The sequence below is a fragment of the Rutidosis leptorrhynchoides genome, chromosome 2 (genome assembly GCF_046630445.1).
Source record: "Rutidosis leptorrhynchoides isolate AG116_Rl617_1_P2 chromosome 2, CSIRO_AGI_Rlap_v1, whole genome shotgun sequence".
NCBI lineage: Eukaryota > Viridiplantae > Streptophyta > Magnoliopsida > Asterales > Asteraceae > Rutidosis > Rutidosis leptorrhynchoides.
The window spans coordinates 203,080,814-203,104,633 of NC_092334.1; the positions used below are offsets into that span (position 1 = coordinate 203,080,814).

General features: G+C 34.5%; 1 protein-coding gene across 1 annotated transcript; it reads right to left on the bottom strand.

Moving 5' to 3' along the window:
• Positions 1 to 1,984: 1,984 nt before the first annotated feature.
• On the bottom strand, positions 1,985 to 2,425 carry LOC139888518 (uncharacterized). The gene has a single exon (XM_071871523.1). The coding sequence runs from the start codon at positions 2,423 to 2,425 to the stop codon at positions 1,985 to 1,987; it is 441 nt and encodes a 146-aa protein (XP_071727624.1).
• Between the last annotated feature and the right edge of the window lie 21,395 nt (positions 2,426 to 23,820).

The following is a 23,820-nucleotide window of genomic DNA, read 5'->3' on the forward strand; positions in this document are numbered from 1 at the left end:
TATATATATATATATATATATATATATATATTTACAACAATGGTTCGTGAATCGTCGGAGATGGTCGAAGGGTAATTAACTATATGCATATAGTTTCAAAATTTTCGAGATTCAACATTACATACTTTGCTTATCGTGTCGAAGTCATATAAACATTAAGTTTAAATTTAGTCATAAATTCCTGGGTCGTCACAGTAGTGATATTGCCGAATGCGGGTTTTGTAGCGGCAACTGGCTTACATATGGGGCAGCTATGGTTTTGTAGTTATGCCAAATTTGTAAGTTAGGCAAGAGGCAGGAATGAGTCTTTCTGGTTCAGGAATTACTATTCGCGTAGTATGGTTGAATGATGCACCCCCTGCATCTGGATACTATGCTAGGGAGACAGTAATTGGAATTATCAGTATACTCCAGCCTGATCAATTGGAGTTAAGGGCCCGGCCAGGCCGCCGATCCTCTTGTTATCGAGACCTTGTTTGTGTGTTGGCTAGCTTGATGCTATATGCTTATACCTGTTAGTATTGTACCATTCACTTAGCCTTGTGCTAACTCCCTCACTTCCTCCCTGCAGGTAGGCTTATATGCTAGGGTTTTAAGAGGAGCTTGTTTTGCTGGATATGTTTGAAGATCAAACTCTAATGTCTTCTGTATAACATAAGAATAGTTGTTTAACGTAACACCAGATGATTTATAATAACCGTGTGATATTGTAAAACATAATTATGGCTATGTAATTATTATATGTATAATGTTTCCGCTGCGTATTTAAAAAAAAAATTATTTTGGACGGTGTTACAATACATTGATGAAACACTCGTTGCGCGTGTTCAGGATTCTTCTAAGTGCACCAACAGTTAGGATCGAGGTCAAGGGCGACCAACCCTATCGTTTATAGTCATGACTTACAGATCTCTAGTTCTGCACGGGTGGGGCTAGGACAACACAATGTTCGTCACCCCCCAGTTAATAAAAACTAGCCTGTCGCCAAACAGGCTTCTGCCGCGCGAGAGCTAGATATGTAGATTGAAATTGTAGACTGAAAATGACATGAAATTGTAGACTAAAAATATCTATTCTTCTTTAGAAATGTATGTGAAATGTACATGAAATTGTAGACTGAAAATGACTTGATGTATGAAAAGTATACTTATAAATATATTGTTCAACAATAACTTACTTTTGCGCTTAATAACAGTAGCGCTATATGTAAATCAAGACAAATTAACGGAATGATCAGTTCTCATACTTTCTTTATCACATATAACATCATTTTAGCAAGGTAGCATGCCAAGTGCGTTTAATCGCCTTACCATTTAGCTCCGATAGTTTGTAGGTTCTAGTTTTGCTAATATCTATGACTTTGTAGGGTCCCTCCCAATTGGGTCCTAGTTTTCCGGTGTCTTCGATTCTGCTCGCCTGATTATCGTACCAAACAAGGTCACCAACCGCATAGGTGATGAGCCTGCCCTGCGTTCTTCTAGCAAATCAAGGTTAGTGCGCAAATCCTTAGAGTTCTGGTCCTGGCTAAATGATAAAATTCGCTTTGTTGGAATGTACATCTCTACAGGCAGGACTGCTACCGAACCGTATATATACCAGACTAAATAGCGTGTCTCTAGTGATGTTTTTGGGAGTCGTACGGTGTGCCCAAAGGACTTTGGGGAGCTCATACACCCATCCCTCTCGGTTGTTTTCCTAACCTTACCTTGATTGCGTGGACTATGTCTCTACTGGTAATTTCACATTGCCCATTGGCTTGAGGATGCGCGGCGAACGTGAAGCTCTGCTTTATGTTCAGCCCTTGACACCAACTGCGAAAAAGGTCTCCCTCGAATTACGTTCCATTATCACTTACTATTTCATTCGGGATGCCAAACTGGCAAATAATTCTTTTTGAGAAAAAATCCCTTACCTTTTTACTTGTGATTTTGTTTAGCAGCTTTTCCTCTACCCATTTAGTGAAGAAGTCAATCGCAACTACCAATTAATCAGCGCTTCCTGATCCAGTAGGAAACGATCCCACTATATCAATAGCCCATTTATAGAAAGGCCATGGTGATGTTATAGGGATCATTGGGTGGCACGGAACTTTGCTGATTGATGCGTGTTGCTGACATTCTTGACCTACTCGTATACTTTCTGCCGCATCATTGTACATGTCCGGCCAGTAATAACCTAACCTTTTAATTTTTTCTGCCACTGTCTTGAAATCAGAGTGCAGAGCGCAGGCTCTAGCGTGAACTTCATCTACGATTTTTTCAGCTTGCGTGGGACCAATGCAGCGAAAACTTGGTCCGAGGTATGACTTCCTGTATAGGACGTCGTCGCGCAGTTCATATATTGGAGCCTTGACTTTTATATTCTTCGCCTCTTTTTCATCTTCGGGTGGCGACCCTATCTTTAGGAATTCAATTATGTTGGGCATCCAACAGCGCTCAGTTTCTTCTACGGTAGAGGCTAGTTGATTAGGTTTGATGGATTTCTTGAAAATTTGTTCAACCAAAACTTTCTTCTCAAGATGACTGAATGTCAGCGCCGATAAGCAAAGTCTGTAATGATGAAGTCTCAAAAACTTTGAACTATGTTCATGTATACATCTGACCTTTGACTATGCCCGATGATTTACGAACAATTGTGTATAAATAAATATGTAATATATATATATATATATATATATATATATATATATATATATATATATATATATATATATATATATATATATATATATATATAAATATAAATATGAATATAAGAGTATAGATAATATTTGAGTAATCAAATACACATTAATCAATTGGAATAAAAAAAAGTAAAATAATAAATAAAATAGTTAAGTTATCATTAAAACAAATATATAATTATATATATATGAATTATATTAATAATTATTTGTATATATATATAAAATATATAAATATTAGTAAATGTTATTATATAATATAATATTACATAGTTAATAAATTGTAATATTAATATATTACAATTTTAATTACAGTTGTTATATTATTATTACTATTAGTATTAGTAGCATTAAAAGTTATAATATGACATTTGTTATATAAATTATTATAGTATTATTATTACTAATATTAATATTATCATTAATTATATTAGTATTATTATTATAAATAATATTATTGTTATGAATTCTATAGTTATGGTTATCATTATTATTAATAATAATAATATTATTATTATTATTACCATTATATTACCATAAATTTTATTATTAATAGTTATGATATTAAGAATATTATTATTATTGTTATGTGTATTAATTAATAAGTTTAGTTATTATAGATAAATACATATAATTCCTAAATACAGATAAATACAGCTAAATAAAGAAATATAGAAATATTAGGACTAATAATAAAAAATAAATACAGATATATAAATGCTGGAATATATCAAATACAGATATATATATTTATAGGATTATATATATATATATATATATATATATATATATATATATATATATATATATATATATATATATATATATACGGTTAAATATATGTAAACAAATACAGAAGATTAGTAATCTGTTTTCAATCACTTTCGAAGCTATAGATAATTGTCCTTCTGATTTATTGATCGTACTAATCAATGTTTTAATCAAGAATAAAACCAAATTATGTGAGAAATCAGTTTTAACTTTTATTATTGTTCCTGTTCGAAATTGAAATTGTCAAAATCGTTTTTGCTGTAAAGCAACCTACTCCAGTTGTTAATTAACATCATATGACCTCATATTATCAATTACAACTTACAGATATCATTAACAACTTTTGTTTAATTTGAATAAAACAGAAAAACCATTTAAATTAGTCGACACCTCTATTTTTCCAACTTTTTAGTCATATCTCCAATTCAAAACAATTTCAAAAATGTAACAATGAAGTTATGTTTGAAATCCCCTACTCAAACTATATGTAAGTTTTTAGATCCTAATTTCTAATATCGAGTTCCAATTTTCAAAGTCAAATTTAATTTTAAAAAGTCAACAATTATGTTCATCCTAAAATTCGAACGTGTTGTAACATTTTTGTTGAAATTGATCATCTATAAAGTTTCTAGGATTGATTTAGAACTAACTTTGTTTAGAAAACATGAGCTAAAACGTTTTGAAAATTCAAAATTGATTTCAAGTTCATACTCGTTCTTATTTAACTTTTACAGTTATTTTTTTTATTTTAAATCTGTTTTAGACAATGTAATTAGTTACTAGTCATTTTCTGTGGCTATACGAATCCTAAAATTAATTAAAAAATTTGTTGTTATCTGGATTGGTACTCTGGTCGGTGGGTATGGTGAAGCAGAAGATGAAATAGCGAGGTAAATAAATATTGGATATATAAATTTTGGAGGGATATTAATCAGATAAAATGTGAACGAAGCAGTGGTTAGTATGTTGGTTCAGTGTCCGAGAGGTCACGGGTTCAAGCCCGGTCTAGGGCATTTATTTTTTAGATGAAGCTTATTGAGGTAGTTATCACTTTTAAAATTTTTATTATTATTATTACTAGTTATTATTATGTTTATAATTGTTATTATTATGATTATTATTGTTATTGTTATTATTAGTATTATAATTAGTATTATAAGGATCATAATTGTTATTATTACTATTATCATAAATATAAGTATTTTATCTATTATTATTATTATTACTATAGGTATTACTTATGATATTATTACTAATTTAAAAACTTTAATATTATTAACATCATTAAAAATATGATCTTAGAATGATTATCATTATAAGTATCAATATTGTAATTGTAATCCCTCATAATTATTATTATTATTATTATTATTATTATTATTATTATTATTATTATTATTATTATTATTATTATTATTATTATTATTATTATTATTATTATTATTATTATTATTATTATTATTATTATTATTATTATTATTGTTAATACTAATTATTATTATTATTATTATTGTTATTGTTATTAGTATCATTATTATTATTGTTACTAGTATTATTATTATTAAGATCATCATTAATATAATTATCAATATTGTTATTATTAGTAATATAATTATTATTATCTTTACAAATACAAGTATTAGGATAAAAATTATCATTTATTATTATAATGATAACAACTAATAGTATTAGCATTATTATGAAAATGATAAAATTATTGTTTTTCATTAATATTAGTATTATTGAAATAAGTATTATAATAAAATTTTCATGTATTATGATTATAACTACAAGTATGAAAATTATTATTATTATCACTAATAGTTGTGTTAGTATTATTATCATGTTTAGGGTTATTATTATTATTATTATTATTATTATTATTATTATTATTATTATTATTATTATTATTATTATTATTATTATTATTATTATTATTATTATTATTATTATTATTATTATTATTATTATTATTATGAAAATAATACAAGATATCATTATCAGTATTAGTATTAGTATCACTTTTGTAACCATTAGTGTTATTATTATTATTATTAATCAAAAGTATCATTATTAACAATATCATTATTATTATTAATATTATAATTATTAATAAAGTTATTATTATTATCACTTAAAAAACATTAAAACCAAAACTATCATTTTTTTTAACAAATAAATATCTTGTACATAAAAACACACACTTATTATATACACTATAATTATATTGAGATTCCACAAAACTATATGATAAACATATTAACATTATTTAAATACTACAATTAACAAATTAGGTATTTTAATATAATACTAAATATATATAGATACTAATATAACTATAATAATTACTTAAGATACATATACAAAATATACATATATAACATGTAATTTAAGATATAAAATATATTAGAATTTAGTACAAATTATATATAAACTACAACACTAAATATATAAATAATATATATAAATGATAGATGGAATTATTAGATGTTCATTATATGTTTTAATATATATAACTGATATAGGTTCGTGAATCCGAGGCCAACCTTGCACTTGTTCAATAATGTTATATGTATTTTTACTACGAAATACAGTATGGTGAGTTTCATTTACCTTTTTACCCTTTATATTTTTTTGGGCTGAGAATACATGCGAATTTTTATAAATGTTTTACGAAATAGACACAAATAATCAAAACTACATTATATGGTTGAATGATCGAAGCCGAATATGCCCCTTTTTGCTTGGTAGCCTAAGAATTAGGGAACATCACTAATTTTGAGAATTAGTGCACGCCTAATTGACGCGAATCCTAAAGATAGATCTATTGGGCCTAACGAACCCCATCCAAAGTACCGGATGCTTTAGTACTTCGAATTCATTTTTATCATGTCCGAAGGATTTCCCGGAATGATAGGGGATATTCTTATATGCATCTTGTTAATGTCGGTTACCAGGTGTTCAATCCATATGAATGATTTTTGTCTCTATGCGTGGGACGTATATTTAATGAAAATGAAATTCTTGTGGTCTATTAAAAAGATGGAAATGAATGATTATGATAAACTAATGAACTCACCAACCTTTTGGTTGACACTTTTAAGCATGTTTATTATCAGGTATGAAAGAAATCTTTCGATGTGCATTTGCTCATTTTAGTGATATTACTTGGAGTCATTCATGACATATTTCAAAAGACGTTGCATTCGAGTCGTTGAGTTCATCAAGATTATTATTAAGTCAATTATAGTTGGGTATATTATGAAATGGTATGCATGCCGTCAACTTTTGATATAGTGAAAGTTATCTTTTAAAAACGAATGCAATGTTTGTAAAAATGTATCATATAGAGGTCAAGTACCTCGCGATGTAACCAAATGTAATGTATTCGTCCAGATGGATTAGGACGGGTCCTTTTACTCTCACTGCATTGAACATAGGAGGTTGAGCATCCTTGAAATTTTTGTAATGAAAGTCCCGCCTTCCATGCCCACCCTTTCCATCACCCCCTTCACCCTGAGGATAGATGTTTCTAGCTTCTAATGCCTCTTCGATCGTGACATTCATTCGCTCATTGATTAACTCTGTCACTTGCCTATCGACCGATTCTTGGAAAACCTTTCGGACATCCTCAAGAAATTCCATTCTTTGCTTTTTAATGATGGCCTCAACCTTAGCATTAAACTTAACATCCTCACTCGTACCTCCATCATTGTTCTCGGGTCTGTTTCTCATCTTCATACTATAAAATGGAAATCGGTTAAACAATGAAACAAAAAGACATAACACAAAGTATATATATATACATCTCACACCACCCCATCTTGCTCAATAATCGTCGTACATCACTTGTTTGACACGATTTGAACCTGTAAGAATGGTAGCTAATGACTTTTACGCGAGCACGTCGCATTAACTCGCTAGTACAACGTCTATCTCGCTTGATGATTGCAAAACACAACACAAAACAATTAGCGCATAGTTAGTTAACCTAATCCTAGGCACTAACCAATCCCTGGTCTGACCCGTCTCCTACAAGTCCCGCATAAAGCGTATACACAATAAGTCTAAGTGTAGGCACCTATCTCAAGTCGCCTAAATCCCTTAGACCATGCTATGATACCACTTGTAATGACCCAACTTCGTTATACCAAAAAAAACGCCCCAAAAAAAAATTTTGGATCAGCACATCTGGACGGCGTCCAGTTATCTGGACGGCATCCAGCACTGAAGGGTGGAACGGCATCCAAGCAGATTGGATGGCGTCCAAATGAACTACAAGTTTTTGCTCCTCGTGCTCAACTTACGTGAGTGGAAAACCCGCTTCCCGAACCTTTCAAACGAAACCCTTTTTACATCATGACAATATAAGTAAAATTAAAAGATTTTCACAATAAAACCAAGTTTTACAACATCAGGCCCACATCGGCCGTCTTACGAATTTCGTTTAAAATTACGAGTTTTGACCATAAGAGTTTAAATTCCAAATGACACCTAGAGCATGGTGTTTGGGGTTAAACTGCCCACATCTTGGTCAAACTTCAAAAACTGAACTTTCCAAAAGCGTCCCCTATCCAAAACGAGCGGGAGACCTCTAATCCAATCGAACACCCTTACCCTTGTCTACGTCGGAGCCTAAAAAAAGAGTAAACAACGAGAGGGTAAGCAAAACACTTAGTGAATGCAATAATTTTACACATACATATATAATATACCTACTTGCAAACACTTACACACATACAGCATACATGCTAGCAACACAATTAGCTTATCATCTCAAATACAAAGCTATTAACCTCCGGTACGACAAGCTAGCACATCAATAACATATATATGACTCGAACGATGTAGTATGCTTACGCTACCACACAATAACCATGGTTAACCAATCGTACAAGGGAATGGCACTCGCGAAAGGCCATCAGTGTTCATAACATCTGTTAGTGTACTTAACACCTCATATCACTAAACCCTCGGGTGGCATCTTAACACCTCGATGCTTCACCCTTTATCTTACGGAGTGGTGCCTTAACACCTCGACACTTCACTCCTAGGTGGCATCTTAACACCTCGATGCTTCACCCCGAGTGGCGTCTTAACACCTCGACGCTTCACTCGTCACATTAAACGTGGTGTCTTAACACTTCGACACTTCACATCTCACGCTACAACAAATAAATACATTATATACCTACGCATATAATTATTCTACTCACCTGAAAGTCTTTTGTGAAAGATAACCGAGCTTGCAACCTTAAACGTAATGTATCTATCACATTATGTATATAATCAATCACAAACTCAAGTTGGTCAACCAACTAGCTAACCATCCTAATGTCATTTTGACCCTTGGTGCAACTTCGACCCATTTGCACACTTACCCCTAACATCAGGTCAATTTTGCCAAAACCCTAACACTAGCCAAATATGGTCTTAAAACATATTTTAACACAAGGTTATCTCATTTTCCACACTTGTAAGACAACTTAGGTCATCAAGGACTCGTTTGACCCATTTCAAGGTTTACACACCCATCCAGGTCACCACATACCCAAATAACATCCACTTACATAACATCTAGGTGTGCTAATAGTTAACTAACCAATCTAAGACTCATAAACACATTTAGTATTTCAAAACCCTAAGTTAGTCATCTTTGAGTCCTCATGACCCAAACTTACCCAAAAACCCCCAAAACACTAACAATTTGGGTTTTATGTTCATCACTAACCCAAACCCCAACCCTTAAACAATTAAAACAAGGAAATTAAGGTTAAGACTTACCACTACAATCAAAATGTAGTTAGGGACTAGATGAACAACTTTAGAACTCGCACTAAGCCCTGATTCGACCTTCTTCTCCCTTAATTTGAGCTCTCTCACTCTAGAACCCTTTCTCTCTCTAAGTTGATGTGGAAGAGATGTGGTAGTTGAAGATGGAGTAGATGGTGCTCCAAAAACTGATCTAGAGCCTTAAATTCTTCATAAAGTGAAAAGACCAAACTACCCCCATTAAAACATCGAAAAGAACACAGCTGGCCCGCCAGTTCAACTGTACGGCATCCAGGATTCTGGACGGCGTCCATTCCTTTATAATTAGAAGGCGTCCCACACTTCTGGATGGCGTCCCATACATCCGAGAAAACTGGATCTTACACATTTGCTCATTTTAAAGATATTACATGGAGTCGTTCATGGCATATTTCAAAAGACGTTGCATTCAAAATAATCATCGAGTAACATATTTGGAAATCATCACAGTTGTTATATTGTAAAATATTATTTATGATGATTGCCTCAAAAACCTTGGATTTATATACGATGTGTCTTTTAAAAGAATGCAATGTTTGTAAAACGTATCATATAGAGGTCAGTACCTCGCAATGGGACCAGATGTTGATGTATTCGTCCATATGGATTTGGACGGGTCACTTTAGTTGGTATCAAAGCGTTGGTCTTAGCGAACCAGAATTTGCATTAGTGTGTCTAAATGATAGTTGTTAGGATGTATTAGTGAGTCTGGACTTCAACCGTATCTGCATATTATAAGTTTTGCTTATCAATTCTTGTCAGAAATTACCTGCCTATCATTCTTAGTCTTGACACGTCTTACTGCATTTATTGCATAGATAGTGTATAGACAAATTCATATCTTAGCATATCTATTACAGTAAACTTTATCTGACATCTTTCGAAAATTTCTCCATAATTTATGGGATTTTGGTATTATATATACATATGTAAATTATGTATTGAGGAATACCAATCTTAGTCCTATAATCTATTTTATATCAAAAATCATTTCCTTGATTGTACAAGATGGATCCTGCAACTAGTTCGAGTTCCTCGGATTCTGACAGCTATTCCGATATGGAAATCCATTTGAGCTCCGAAAGCAGTGTAACCGGAATGGATCAACCAATTAGCCATCATCAATTCTGGATGAATGGGGATGGGTTCGTAGTTGACTTAATCACTGGAGACGAGAAGAAGGTGATCCCTTTCACTAACCAAATTGCCATCTTGGAGAAGAACCTGAAGTACTTACTGGTGAACCAGTTCGAAACACCATTTTCACCCTGATTTCCAGGATATCTCTCCACAATTATATTATATCTCAAATTCTAAATTTTATTCATCCCCTTGTTCCAACCGCCAATCATCTCGGAGTAATGGAAGAAGTCAACGAGCTTCGTGCTCGAGTAGTGGCTTTAGAGAATATGGTGCAAAAATTACAAGCACCAGCAGCATCACCAGCACCAACAGCACCACCAACATCAGCAACAACGGCACCAGTACCACCAACAACAACATCCACATCGCAAGCCTCAATATCACAATCTGTACCTTGAGCATCAACATCATACGCACCATAGATACCAAGGAGTACCAACAACAATAAATGATGAAGTATTGATTCATAACTTCATTGGAGAAATATTTTGCGGCGATTTTGTAATATCTAAAGTTTTAGAGATTATTTATTCTAGTTCTAACCGTAAATTAGATGAGATTAATATTATACTGATTCATTAAATCAACAATTACATCTGAAGAAGATATATATGTACGTATATCTTCATAATGATTGTAATAAAAATTCTTTTGTACAACTGTTAATTGTGAAAATATTTTAACGGGTAGGTAATACCAAAGAAATATTTAGATTTCACATTAATATGTTACGCTGTACATTCTTCAATTCTGATTCAACAGTCATTAACTATACTACTTACATCCACAGATATATGTATCCGTTCACCAAAGAACAACCATTTTCAAACAAATTCAGTTACATATTCTGATTTTGACAGATATGAATCCAAGTCAAGATTTAACAAGTGGCATAACTCTTAGATTCCTACATCTTTCAAAATCATACTTTGAATTCAAACTGTACTAGAATATCACTTTTATTCATAAAACCCAGAAAGATATTCGTATCATTCAAGATTGACGATGATTTCATCTTAAACATCATATGTATATTGACGATTACCATCTGCGTTCAAACTGTTCAAAATTCTTGAAAACACCTCGGATTGATAACTGTGACGACCCGACAAAATCGCCATTGACGGCGCCGTCAACTTAGGTCCCGTTACGTGGTCATAGTCCCTAATGAGACGCGTTTGACCAAAATTATGTCGCATTCATTTGAAACGTGTATGACTTGCAAAGTTTTAAGTAAACCAAACGGTTCGACAACAAGTATAAGTTTATAAAAGTTAATAAGTATAAATAAAATAACTTGCAACATAATGTAAGTTGAAATTCACGAATGCTATCAATAGCGTATGAATTTAAACATTAAGTTTGAATCTAAATGTGCTATCACTAGCGTATGCATGTATGCTTGACCCCAAGCAAGTAATCAAAGAGTACGGAAGCATGTATCAAGTAGCCAAGTATGAACCTGAGAAACATATAGAAAACTGTCAACGAAAAATGTTGGTGAAATCATAGGTGTATTTGTAAACATTGTTTTTAAACCACAAGATTTAGTATATGTTGATTATCCAAATCGTTTGCATTCCAAAGTTGTTGTACGTTTGCCGAGTACCCAATTATCAAGGCTTATGAAACAACTCAACCCGTATTTAAACTAGCCCATAAAATTTTTTCCTTATAATACATTAATATCGTTAACACTTAGGTCCCAATTATGTTTCTAAAAACATCTTTAATACAATATTAAGTTTAATAAACTTTAAAACATTTAATACATAAGTTAAATTTTTAAACGAGCATGGTGATTGGTAATACGCTACCCAATCCTAATAACTCCAAAAGCACACTTCTAAAGCAAACAATGCGAGTCCACTTGTCCCCATGCTTACCCGAGCCACCGCCTCCATGCAAATCTATAAAAATGTAAACAACGAGAGGGTAAGCTAACGCTTAGTGAGTGAGAATATACTACATACATATATATGTATAAAATGGACACGCCACACAAGTAATCAAATAACGCATACCGGAGCATCCAATCATAAAGGCAAGCTAAGCTAAGCATACCGTACGATCACTAAGCAACAAGCTAAAATAACAACAAATATAAGTTCACCAACAACGATGTGAACAACGCCAATACGCTACACCCGGAGGGTTAGCTACAACACAACAATACGACAATATATAAAACAATATATAAACGTCTAAGGTTAACCCCTTAACCCAATACCAAAATCGATTACCAATTACCAGAATGAAGATTGGCCGAACTACACGAGCCTTAGTAAATCCGCATCCACACGAGACTACTATCTTCAATCACACAACAACATCAAGGTTGGCCGAACTACACGAGCCTTAGTAATCCGCAACCACACGAGATCACTACCTCAATAAGACGACCGAACTACACGCGTCATCGTGAATCCGCATCCACACGTGACTCACTTCTTAATATCAAAACCCTTCGCCATTGGGGTTAAATAATCCATATCACAAGCACATGTGATAACGTACACGCAAAGTGTGCACCTCGCCAAAGGTGGTCAACCAAAACGCACAACCGTGCCAATTGGACCTATACACAGTCCATCAAACCCACCTATATGTGAAGTGGACTCTATAACCGAGAACCACTTCACCCGACCCGCACCCATCCTACACATACATATGCACATAGGATATTAACACTCACCTTGTCGCCTTGATGAATGCCAGCGAATAATCCGCAACTCGCCGATTGAATGTACCTATTCTATTATCAAAAATACAACAACACAATTAGGGAGGATTTGCAAACCAACCCAAATTGACAACTAGAGCAATCTCGCCCCAAATGCACCTCCAAGCACAAACCGTGCCCAATCTAACCAATAATCATTAACACTAGTGACAATGGTCCTAATAAGCCAATTAAACTTGGACACAAGTGTTAAACACTTGTCTTGCCCAATTTGACACCAAAACCCTAATTTTGACCCATTTCAAAATTAGTCAACCAAACACACCCAAATGAGTTCCAACACTTCCATAATCACTAATCATGGTGATTATACTCAATTTAAAGTCTTACAAGCATAAACTTGCACACCAAACCCAAAACCCGCCATCTTGGTGTTAATCTTCAATTAACAACTAACGGGGTCCCATCTATGAACATACAAGCCAAAAGCCCCAAATTTAGATGATGAACACGAAAATGAAATTCGGAGTTAGAGCTTACCGTTAGTATCACCTTGTAGCTAAGAACGAGGAGAATAAACTTATCTCTTACGCTTTCAATCAAAACCCGCTTCTTCCTTTCCAAAAATCCCTTTGAATCAATTGGGGTTTGAAGTTTTTGAAAGGAAAATGAAAAGAAAATAAAGGAAATGAGATGAGTGGCTGGTATTTGAGCCAAAAACTAATCCAAACATGAAAAGACGAAAATACCCTCAAACCACCCCTATTTAAATCAGAATTCGGAATCAGAATGCCAGAGGTACCTCGCCGCGACACCCCTTCTCCGCGCCGCAAGAATGCACTGAGTCTGGGATCGATTTAACACGCCAGCTAATCTTGTTTTCTGTTGATTGTCGAGCCGCAATGAGCCTGGTCGCGCCGCAATGAGCCTGGTCGCGCCGCGACCAAGGCCGTGGTCTGATGCCCTTGTCCATGCAACATACATTCTTCTAAAATGCCCATTAAAACACTTAAACAAATCGTTCGCTCACTCGCGTACACTATATACATACATGCAACATGTATATACATACTCGACACACCTACATATCTTGTACGGGGAAAAATGGGGTGTTACAACTCTCCCCCACTTAGATTCGATCACGTCCTCGTGATCCTAGTCACTTAACCGATCGGAACCACACTCTATGGTCCTCAAACAAACGTTACAATCCGACTTCCATTACCTTACTCATTAACCCGAAGATTAATTTGTTAACTAACTACACACTTGCACGCATTTCGAGAAGTACAATACACTCAACAACCGAAGTCTACGACGGTCACTTAGAATACGCGAAACCGCTACATATTCTTCCAACTCCTCTAGGCAATTCTTCTCAAAGAGTTACCCTTGACAACTAAATCGTTACCCGCGATTTATTAAAATCCACAAATCCGAGCACAAGAACTTGCTCAATCTCTCACATCGGGAAAAACTCAACCAATCTCTTACCGAGATATCAATTCCTTAGCGTACCCTTACCAAGTACAATGCTAAAAGTAAGCACGTCCCAAAATAAAGTCAACCATCTAACCGATGAAGACCGAATAGAAGCGAATCCTTACGGATAACACTTACCACTTAGCATTCCTTGTAGTGCGCAATACGACCGATACGCAACTACCGCAACACCATAAGCAAAAGGCTAAAACCGATAGCGCCCAAAATGACTATGGCAACGCTAATCCCAAGGTATACAAAATTGACTACTGTCACACCCGTAACAACATGTGAGCGAAACACGGCTATCACATCACTAATCACACAGCATGGTCCTCACGACCCCATCATTGGCGTATAAAACAACCAATAGTTCACACAATCATGGTCCTTACGACCCCACCATCGGTGTATAAAACAACCAATAGTTCACACAACATGGTCCTTACGACCCCACCATTGGTGTATAAAACAACCAATAGTTCACACATCCAACAACATGAAGGCTGGCCGAAAACTACACGCGCCTTAGTGAATCCGAACTACACGCGAATCACTACCTCCACCGCACAACAATCAGGATTGGCCGAACTACACGCGCCTTAGTGAATCCGAACTATACGAGAGTCACTTTCCTAAAAGATTGACCGCATCCACACGTGTCATTGTGAATCCAAACTACACGAGACTCACTTCCTCAATATAATGACCGCATCCACACGTGTTTGTGAATCCGAACTACACGAGACTCACCTCCATAATAAGATGACCGAACTACATGCGTCACCGTGAATCCGCATTCACACGTGATTCACCTCCCAAATCTCAACACAGGAATGGTACTCCCATTCCCCATCGGTAATCACATTTCCCGATAACGTTATACCATACCGATATAACACTACTCCTATGATGAAGTTAGCGTACCGAATCACGGCCATAACCCACCAATCACCCACGCTCTTTTGGCCTCATACGACGAGTAGTGTAACATCGCGCACTGCTACACCATAGTGAATCCTAACAGAATACACTAACCATCAACACACGTAAGCGTACACAACGCCAACACCATCGAGACTCATTAATGTATCCTAACAACTACTAGGTCAAAGTCCAGATTCACTAATGCATCCTAACAACTCTCAGTTAGACACACTAATGTAGACTTGGTTCGCTAAGACCACCGCTCTGACACGCACTGTAGTGACCCGTCCTAATCCACCTGGACGAAGTCTTGAATAGCTGGTCCCATTGCGAGGTACTGACCTCTATATGCCATGAACTACTCCATATAATATCTTTAAAAATGAGCAAATGCATAGCGGAAGATTTCTTTCAGACCTGAGAATAAACATGTTTTAAAAGTGTCAACCAAAAGGTTGGTGAGTTCATAGATTTATCATAAACAATAAATTTCATCATTTTGATAGACCACAAGATTTAAATACAGTCCACCTATCTCGTGTACAAAACCATTTTTTATAATGCTTGGCAGAGTAGGTTCGTATCCTTTTCTCCCCATAGGTTGCCCCACGAATTTTAATAACCGTACACATATCTCGTGCACAAAAATAACATACACATAACTTGTGTATAAAATCATTCTCTCGATACATAACATTCACTTTTCATTCATTGCTTGGCTTGGTAACCGACCTTAATATATAATGCGCATCAATAATATCCTCAAAACAGAACATCTTGTATGTATAATATATAAACTTTGAAGTACTAAACACCACGCCCACTAGCTCTTCCGTCTAGTAAACATTCTGGGTGGGGGTGTTAAACCCGGTAGCTACCTTTAGGATTCGCGAGAATTAGGGCCATACCCGATTCTAATTCTTAGGTTACTAAGCAATAATAATCAGGGGAAAATATTCACATCAATTGGTGGCAATTATCATGTCCACATAATTTAATAATAATCCACAGAACTTCTGTCTGTATAATAATTCATTCGAGGAATGTTTTGCTTGTGTCTATCTCGTCAAACATTTATAAAAGCATTTCATGTCTTCACAGTTCAAAATATATTTCAAAAGAATTTAATAAAGTAGTTATAAAAACAACGCATGTATTCTCAGTCCCAAAAATGTAAAGAGTAAAAGGGAATCAAATGAACTCACGGATTCATAAATGTGTGGTCTTTATGTGATTTCTAAAGTGGAAAGGTGAAATAGACAGTTTAATATATCTATATAATCTTAGAACGTGCTTAATAAATAGTAGGCTGTAAATATCTACCGACAGTTTTAGTAGGCATAGTATTTCGTGGTCCGTTCATAATTAGTGGAGGATAAAAGTGTTCATAAGAATCCTAAAATTTTACATAAATTATATTTATTTATTTTAGTCTTTATGGTGTAAAATTTGGTTATTAACTGTTAAAAAAAATTAAATCATCTGTCCGCGCTCGATTCCGGGTAAAATATAAAAAATTCTAAAATTTAACAAATAGCACATAAATACATTTTTAATAAGCCTATAATTGATATAACTCATTTTCGAATCACCGTTTATTTTTAAAATCACATAAGTTCGTTTTTAACTTGTTTACTATCAATTGAATGACAAATGAGTACTACTATCGTTTACTAAATAAATTCAAAATCAAATATATATATTCAATATAGTTTATTTAAATATATATAAATACATTTAAATTATGATATCATATATTACTTTATTTTACATAATTAATTCAAATAACTAAATTTTGTAATATTACAAATTACCATTATATATTATATATTAAATACATACATTTCTATTTACAAATAAACGTCCGTGAATCCTCGGGAACAGTCGAAGGTCAAATGCATTCATGAAATTAGTTCAAAGTTTTTGAGACACTACATAACGATCTTTGCTTATCATGTCAGAATTATGAAATCGTATCGTGAGTTTGGTTCAAAATTAGTCGAAATTTTTCGGGTCATGACAGTACCTACCCGTTAAAGAAATTTTGTCCCGAAATTTGAGTGAGGTCATCATGGCTAAAAATAAAAATGTTTTCATGACGAATATGAGTTGATAAATAGAGTTTTATCATTTTTAATTAACATAGATAAAACGATTCGATTACTCGAAGCGTACGAATGAAGCTATCACAAATGAGTGAAATGAGATAATAAAGTTTCGTCTTAACTTTTGACGTAGTCATAGTTGACTTTCGGAATTCAAGGAATTTAAAGAAATCTTCTAATCAGAAAGAAAATATAATAGCATGATTAATTAGCAAACTGTTGGAATCACGGTAAGGATAGAACTATCAAGAAAATAATCCCTTGATATGTTTAGACGTTAACTAGAATGAAAGAGTTATGTAACATGGCACATAATGAGGGTATGATCTGTGAATCATCATGTTCCATTAGAAATTCAGCAAGACTTACTGTAATATAATCACGTTGGCCGGGCGTCATTATATTATACTAACTCATGCTTCAATTCCCAACACTTCTCCAAGAATCATTCATAATATAAACTCAAATTTTACAGAAGGATAGAAACTAACACATTTTCTTTTATGATGTAACACAGATAGCATGAAAAGATAAATAATTTCAGACGAGAGTATTTACGAAGATATCTTCAGCAATATCGAGGATATTTATAACGAAAGATACGAGGATATCTTAGAATTTAAAATATCTAGAATCAAAGGATGTTGCAAAAATTTTCAGCAAGGATTGAGAACAAGTAATGAACAAAGTATTCTCTAAAGATTTCAGCAGATACTGAATCATATAGATTCTGTAAGTATAGATTTTGTGATTTATCCACAGCCTCCTTCATAGTCTACTCAATCAGTTTTTCAGTTCCAAAACTGAGCCTTTTCAACACACCATTCTTTATTATTAAGCTTCTGGTCATTAAGACCATTTATAGCTTTTGCTGCTTCATCGGCACTCTCATATTGTAACATCCCGCCTTTTTTCGTTAAATTTTCGTCTAACTATTTAAAGTCCGTTATATATTTATAACATCTCCCGTTGACACGTGTTTTAAAATTATCTGGTTTAGGTAATTCACGCACCCGTTTCCAAAGTTGAGGGACTAAGATTGTCAAAAGAGCAAAGAGGTGACTAGGTCAAGAGTCAACACTCTTCCTCATCCATTCATTTATCCATTTTCATTTCCCTTTTCTTTTCATACTTTCACCATTTTCTCTAAATCTCCAATACAAAGATTCATCATCTAAATCAAATCGAGCAAGCATCAATCCAAACAAATTACATATTCGGAATCCTTGCATCTTCCTCTTCGAATCCATACCGATTACATCTCATTTGGGTAACTTTCTAAAATCAATAGATTTTGTGTTCTTGATGTTTTTAACTTATAAAGTTATTAATTAGTGTCTATGGCTTAAGTCTAACATGAATATATGATTTATATGCTTGATCTCGTTGTTTAAATGTAACTAGCATGAACTTAAAAAGTGTGTATTTGATTTTGAGTTTTGGATGATTTAATGTTGTTGTTATGATAAAGTGCAAGTATTAAATGTGTTCCTAGCATCATTAGCTTCAATTTGATGTGTAGGTTGATTAAGAAAACTTCACTAATATGATTATTGATTTTGTGGTTCTTGAGTTAGGGTTTGATAGAGGTAAAATGGAATTTAAATGTATTGAATGCTTTGGAATGTAAATTGTGAGAGCATAATAGTATTGTATGCATAATTACCTACGAAACGGCGTATGATTTGTATGCATTTAATTCCCGAATCATAAATATGCACTTATGGACTTGAAAGCATTAATGGTGGATATTTAATGAGCTTTCCACTTGGTTTTGTTTATTGTAAATGATAATTTGATTGATGAAATGTATTTAGTTGTGTTCCTCATCAAATTACCTTTCCAACGATATATGGTATGTGTTTTGAATGTTTTCGGTTCATGAATTATGTTAATTTGGGTTTTGGTTCGAGACTTAGCCAATTTTCTGCAAACCAGCATTTTTCCAGGTATGCGCTCCGCGCAACCCTCAGCGCGCCGCGCAAATCAGAAAATCCAGATGATTGCCCCTTTTAGTCGATTTCTGACCTGGTTCCACGTTGAAGTGCGCACCGCGCAACCCTGCGCGCGCCGCGCATCTGCCCAGTTACTTTTTATTTGTGTTTTGTTCTTCATAAAAACTTTTCCGCTTAACCGTAACTCCGATTAACATGAAATTTGACTAATGTGTTCATATATGATTCCTCATCATGGGAAAAATTGTCGTATGCCCGACCTGACCCCGTTGACTTTGACTTTGACCAAGTTTGACTTTTAGTCAAACTTAACCAAACATTTATACGATTGATCTAACATGCTTAACTACTTGTAACGTGCATGAAACTTGACAAATTGATTCACATGCTATATAATCGAGTCGTAATGAGCCATAGGACTAATTGAACATCTTTGACCAATCGTGATTACCGTTATTGATACGACCTATTTGTTTAGGTCAAGACTAGCATTGTTCTTTGCACACGTATACTTGCGAAGTACTTTTTACTCGCGCACTCAAGGTGAGATCATAGTCCCACCTTTTCAAAGACTTTTACTTTAAACTATGGGATGAGAAACATATACGTATCATACTTTTATGCTTTGAACACAAGTACGAAAACAAACATTTCACGTGCGAGTTTGAAGAAAAAGCCTCAATTCAATTATCATTAGTTACACTTGCAGGGTGTAAACGAGAACTTATATTATGTGATCACATGGGCTTGACGAGCCTCATTTGGACGGTTCGCTACCGTTAGCGGATGAAATATATTTTCGAGTATAGTGTGTGTTCTAACACTACGTAACAGGGTACAAAACAGTTAAGTCTTGATAATTGGGTGCTCGCGAACATACTTTTGGAATACAAATGATTTGGATAATTAACTATATTAAATCTTGTGGTTCAAACAAACGTTACTAATACACCTATGATTTCACCAACGTTTTTCGTTGACAGTTTTCTATATGTTTTCTCAGGTCCTTAAACGCTATGTGATACATGCTTCCGCACTCTTTTTTGATACTTGCTTAGATGTCGAGTATATATGCATACATGGAGCATCTTTTGGATTACTTTCAAAATTATGTCGCATAGATTTCATTTGTACGTTAAACATTGTAATGTAACTAGTCGTGGAACTACCTTTGTAAACTTGAAACACTTTTACATTTGAAATGAATGCGACATATTTTGGTCAAACGTCATTTTAAAGACTTATGACCACGTAACGGGACCTAAGTAGACGGAACCGTCAATGACGATTTGGTCGAGTCGCTACAGATGGTATCAAAGCGTTGGTTGTAGGGATTTAGAGTTCATTGGTGTCAACCCCGAGTCATTGGGTACATTAGTGAGTCTAGACTACAACTGGCATATAGACTTGAAGGAGGAATTACTTGACTACTTGTGCATTTATACTCGAACTCTTTTATTCATATCAACTCTTATTACATCTTAATCTCACGTCGTTTAATTTGATTGACACGCCACCTTGACTTAGTGAAATAATGTCGAATGCACATATGAATTAGGGTAATATAATTTCCGCGATTATATTACGGTGACTCATATGAACGTTCCGACATTATGACATGAAGAATTTAAGGCGAGTCAAGGAAAATTTTCTCTCTATCCTTATTCCATATCATGATTAGTATTATTGAAAATACTAATCAACGGTATTCTTGTGTTTTAAAGGAACAATGCCTCCTCGGCGTGTACTACGTAATGAAACTCTCGAACAAGCTCTTGAACGAATGATCGCCACCGCCGTAGATGCGGCCATGGTTGGTCACTCATCGAACACCAACAACCTCAACAACAACAACAACAACAATGGAGCCAGAAATTCAAACGAGGGATGCTCCTACAATGCTTTTATGGGGTGCAAACCTCATACTTTCGATGGAACCGGGGGACCGGTTACTCTCACCCGATGGTTCGAACAAACAGAAGCCATTTTTAGCATAAGCGGTTGCCGAGACCAAGACAAGGTCAAATATTCCACCCACACTTTTGCCACGGCGCCGTCAATGACGATTTGGTCGGGTCGCTACACATATCTGAATCATTGGTTATCAATCCGAGGTGTTTTCAAGAGTTTGAAGGGTTTGAATGAAGATTGTAATTGTCAAGATACAATTGATGTTTAAGATGGAATCAAGTGAATCTTGAATGATACGAATATTTTTCTGGTTTTATGAATAAAGTGATGTTCTAGTACAGTTTGAATTCAAAGTATGATTTTGAAAGATGTAGGAATCTAAGAGTGATGCCACTTGTTAAATTTTGACTGGGATTCTGATCTGTCAAAATCAGAATATGTTATTGAATTTGAATGAAAAAGGTTGTTCTTCGGTGAACGAATATATATGTGAATGTAGGTAGGATAGTTTACTGACTGTTGAATCGAATTTGAAGAATGTAGAGTATAACATGTTAATGTGAAATCTAAATATTCCTCGGGTATTACATACCAGTTAAAATATTTTTACCATTAACAGTTTGTACCCAAGAATCTTTGATATAGAATGATACATAAAACGAATATATTCGATGTAGAACGAATATGTAGAACGAAGATAAATGGTGTAGAACGTCATGTAGAACAAGATTGTACTTGAGGTACAAATTGTGAGGTTGAGGCTTGTGTTGTTGGTGGTATTGGTGCTGTTGGTGCTGATGCTGGTGGTGCTGTTGATGTCGGTGATGTTGATGAAGCTGGTAATTTTTGCACCATAATTTCCAAAGCCACTACTCGAGCGCGAAGCTTGTTGACTTCTTCTATTATACCTGGATGATTAGCTGTTTAAACAAGTGGACAAATAAGGTTTAGAATTTGAGATAGTATATAATCGTGACGAGATATCCTGGAAATGAGGGTGAAAATGGTGTTTCGAATTGGTTCGTCGGTAAGTGCTTCAGGTTCTTTACCGAGAGGTGAATTCGGTTGGCGGAAAGGATCACCTTCTTCTTGTCTCCATTGATTAAGTCGACTACGAACCCATCCCCAATTCATCCAGAATTGATGATGGCTGATTAGTTGATCTATTCCGGTTACACTGCTTTCAGAGCTCGAGTGGAAATCCATATTGGAATAGCTGTCAGAATCCGAAGAATTTGAACTAGTTGCGAGTTCCATCTTGTACAGTCGGATAGAGGATTTTCGATATGAAATAATTTTCAGATATCGGATGATACTCTAATTACATAGAATACCTATATATAGTACAGAAGATCCCGTAGATTACGGAGGGAATTAAGGAAACGTGTCAGACAAGGTCTAATGTGATGGAATAAGAATTCGTCTGTACACCATCTATGCAATAATTGCAATAAGACGTGTCGAGACTGAAAATGATAAGTAGATATTTTTCGACAAGGAATGATATGCAAAACTTTTGACATGAAGACCAAGTCCAAGTCTAGACTCATTAATGTATCCTAACAACTACTAGGTCGAAGTCCAGACTCACTAATGCATCCTGAAAACTCTCAGTTAGACACACTAATGTAGACCTGGTTCGCTAAGACCACCGCTCTGATACCACCTGTAGTGACCCGTCCTAATCCACCTGGACGAAGTCTTCAATAGCTAGTCCCATTGCGAGGTACTGACCTCTATATGCCATGAACGACTCCATATAATATCTTTAAAAATGAGGAAATGCATAGCGGAAGATTTCTTTTAGACCTGAGAATAAATATGTTTTAAAAGTGTCAACCAAAAGGTTGGTGAGTTCATAGGTTTATCATAAACAATAAAATTCATCATTTTGATAGACCACAAGATTTAAATACAGTACACGTATCTCATGTACAAAACCATTTTTCATAATGCTTGGCAGAGTAGGTTCATATCCTTTTCTCCCCCGTAGGTTGCCTCGCGAATTTTAATAACCGTACACATATCTCGTGCACAAAAATAACATACACATAACATGTGTATAAAATCATTCTCTCGATACATAACATTCACTTTTCATTCATTGCTTTGCTTGGTAACCGACCTTAACATATAATGCGCATCAATAATATCCCCAAAACAGAACATCTCGTCTGTATAATATATAAACTACGAAGTACTAAATACCACGCCCACTAGCTCTTCCGTCTAGTGAACATTCTGGGTGGGGGTGTTAAACCCGGTAGCTACCTTTAGGATTCGCGTGAATTAGGGCCATACCTGATTCTAAATCTTAGGTTACCAAGTAATAATAATCAGGGGAAAATA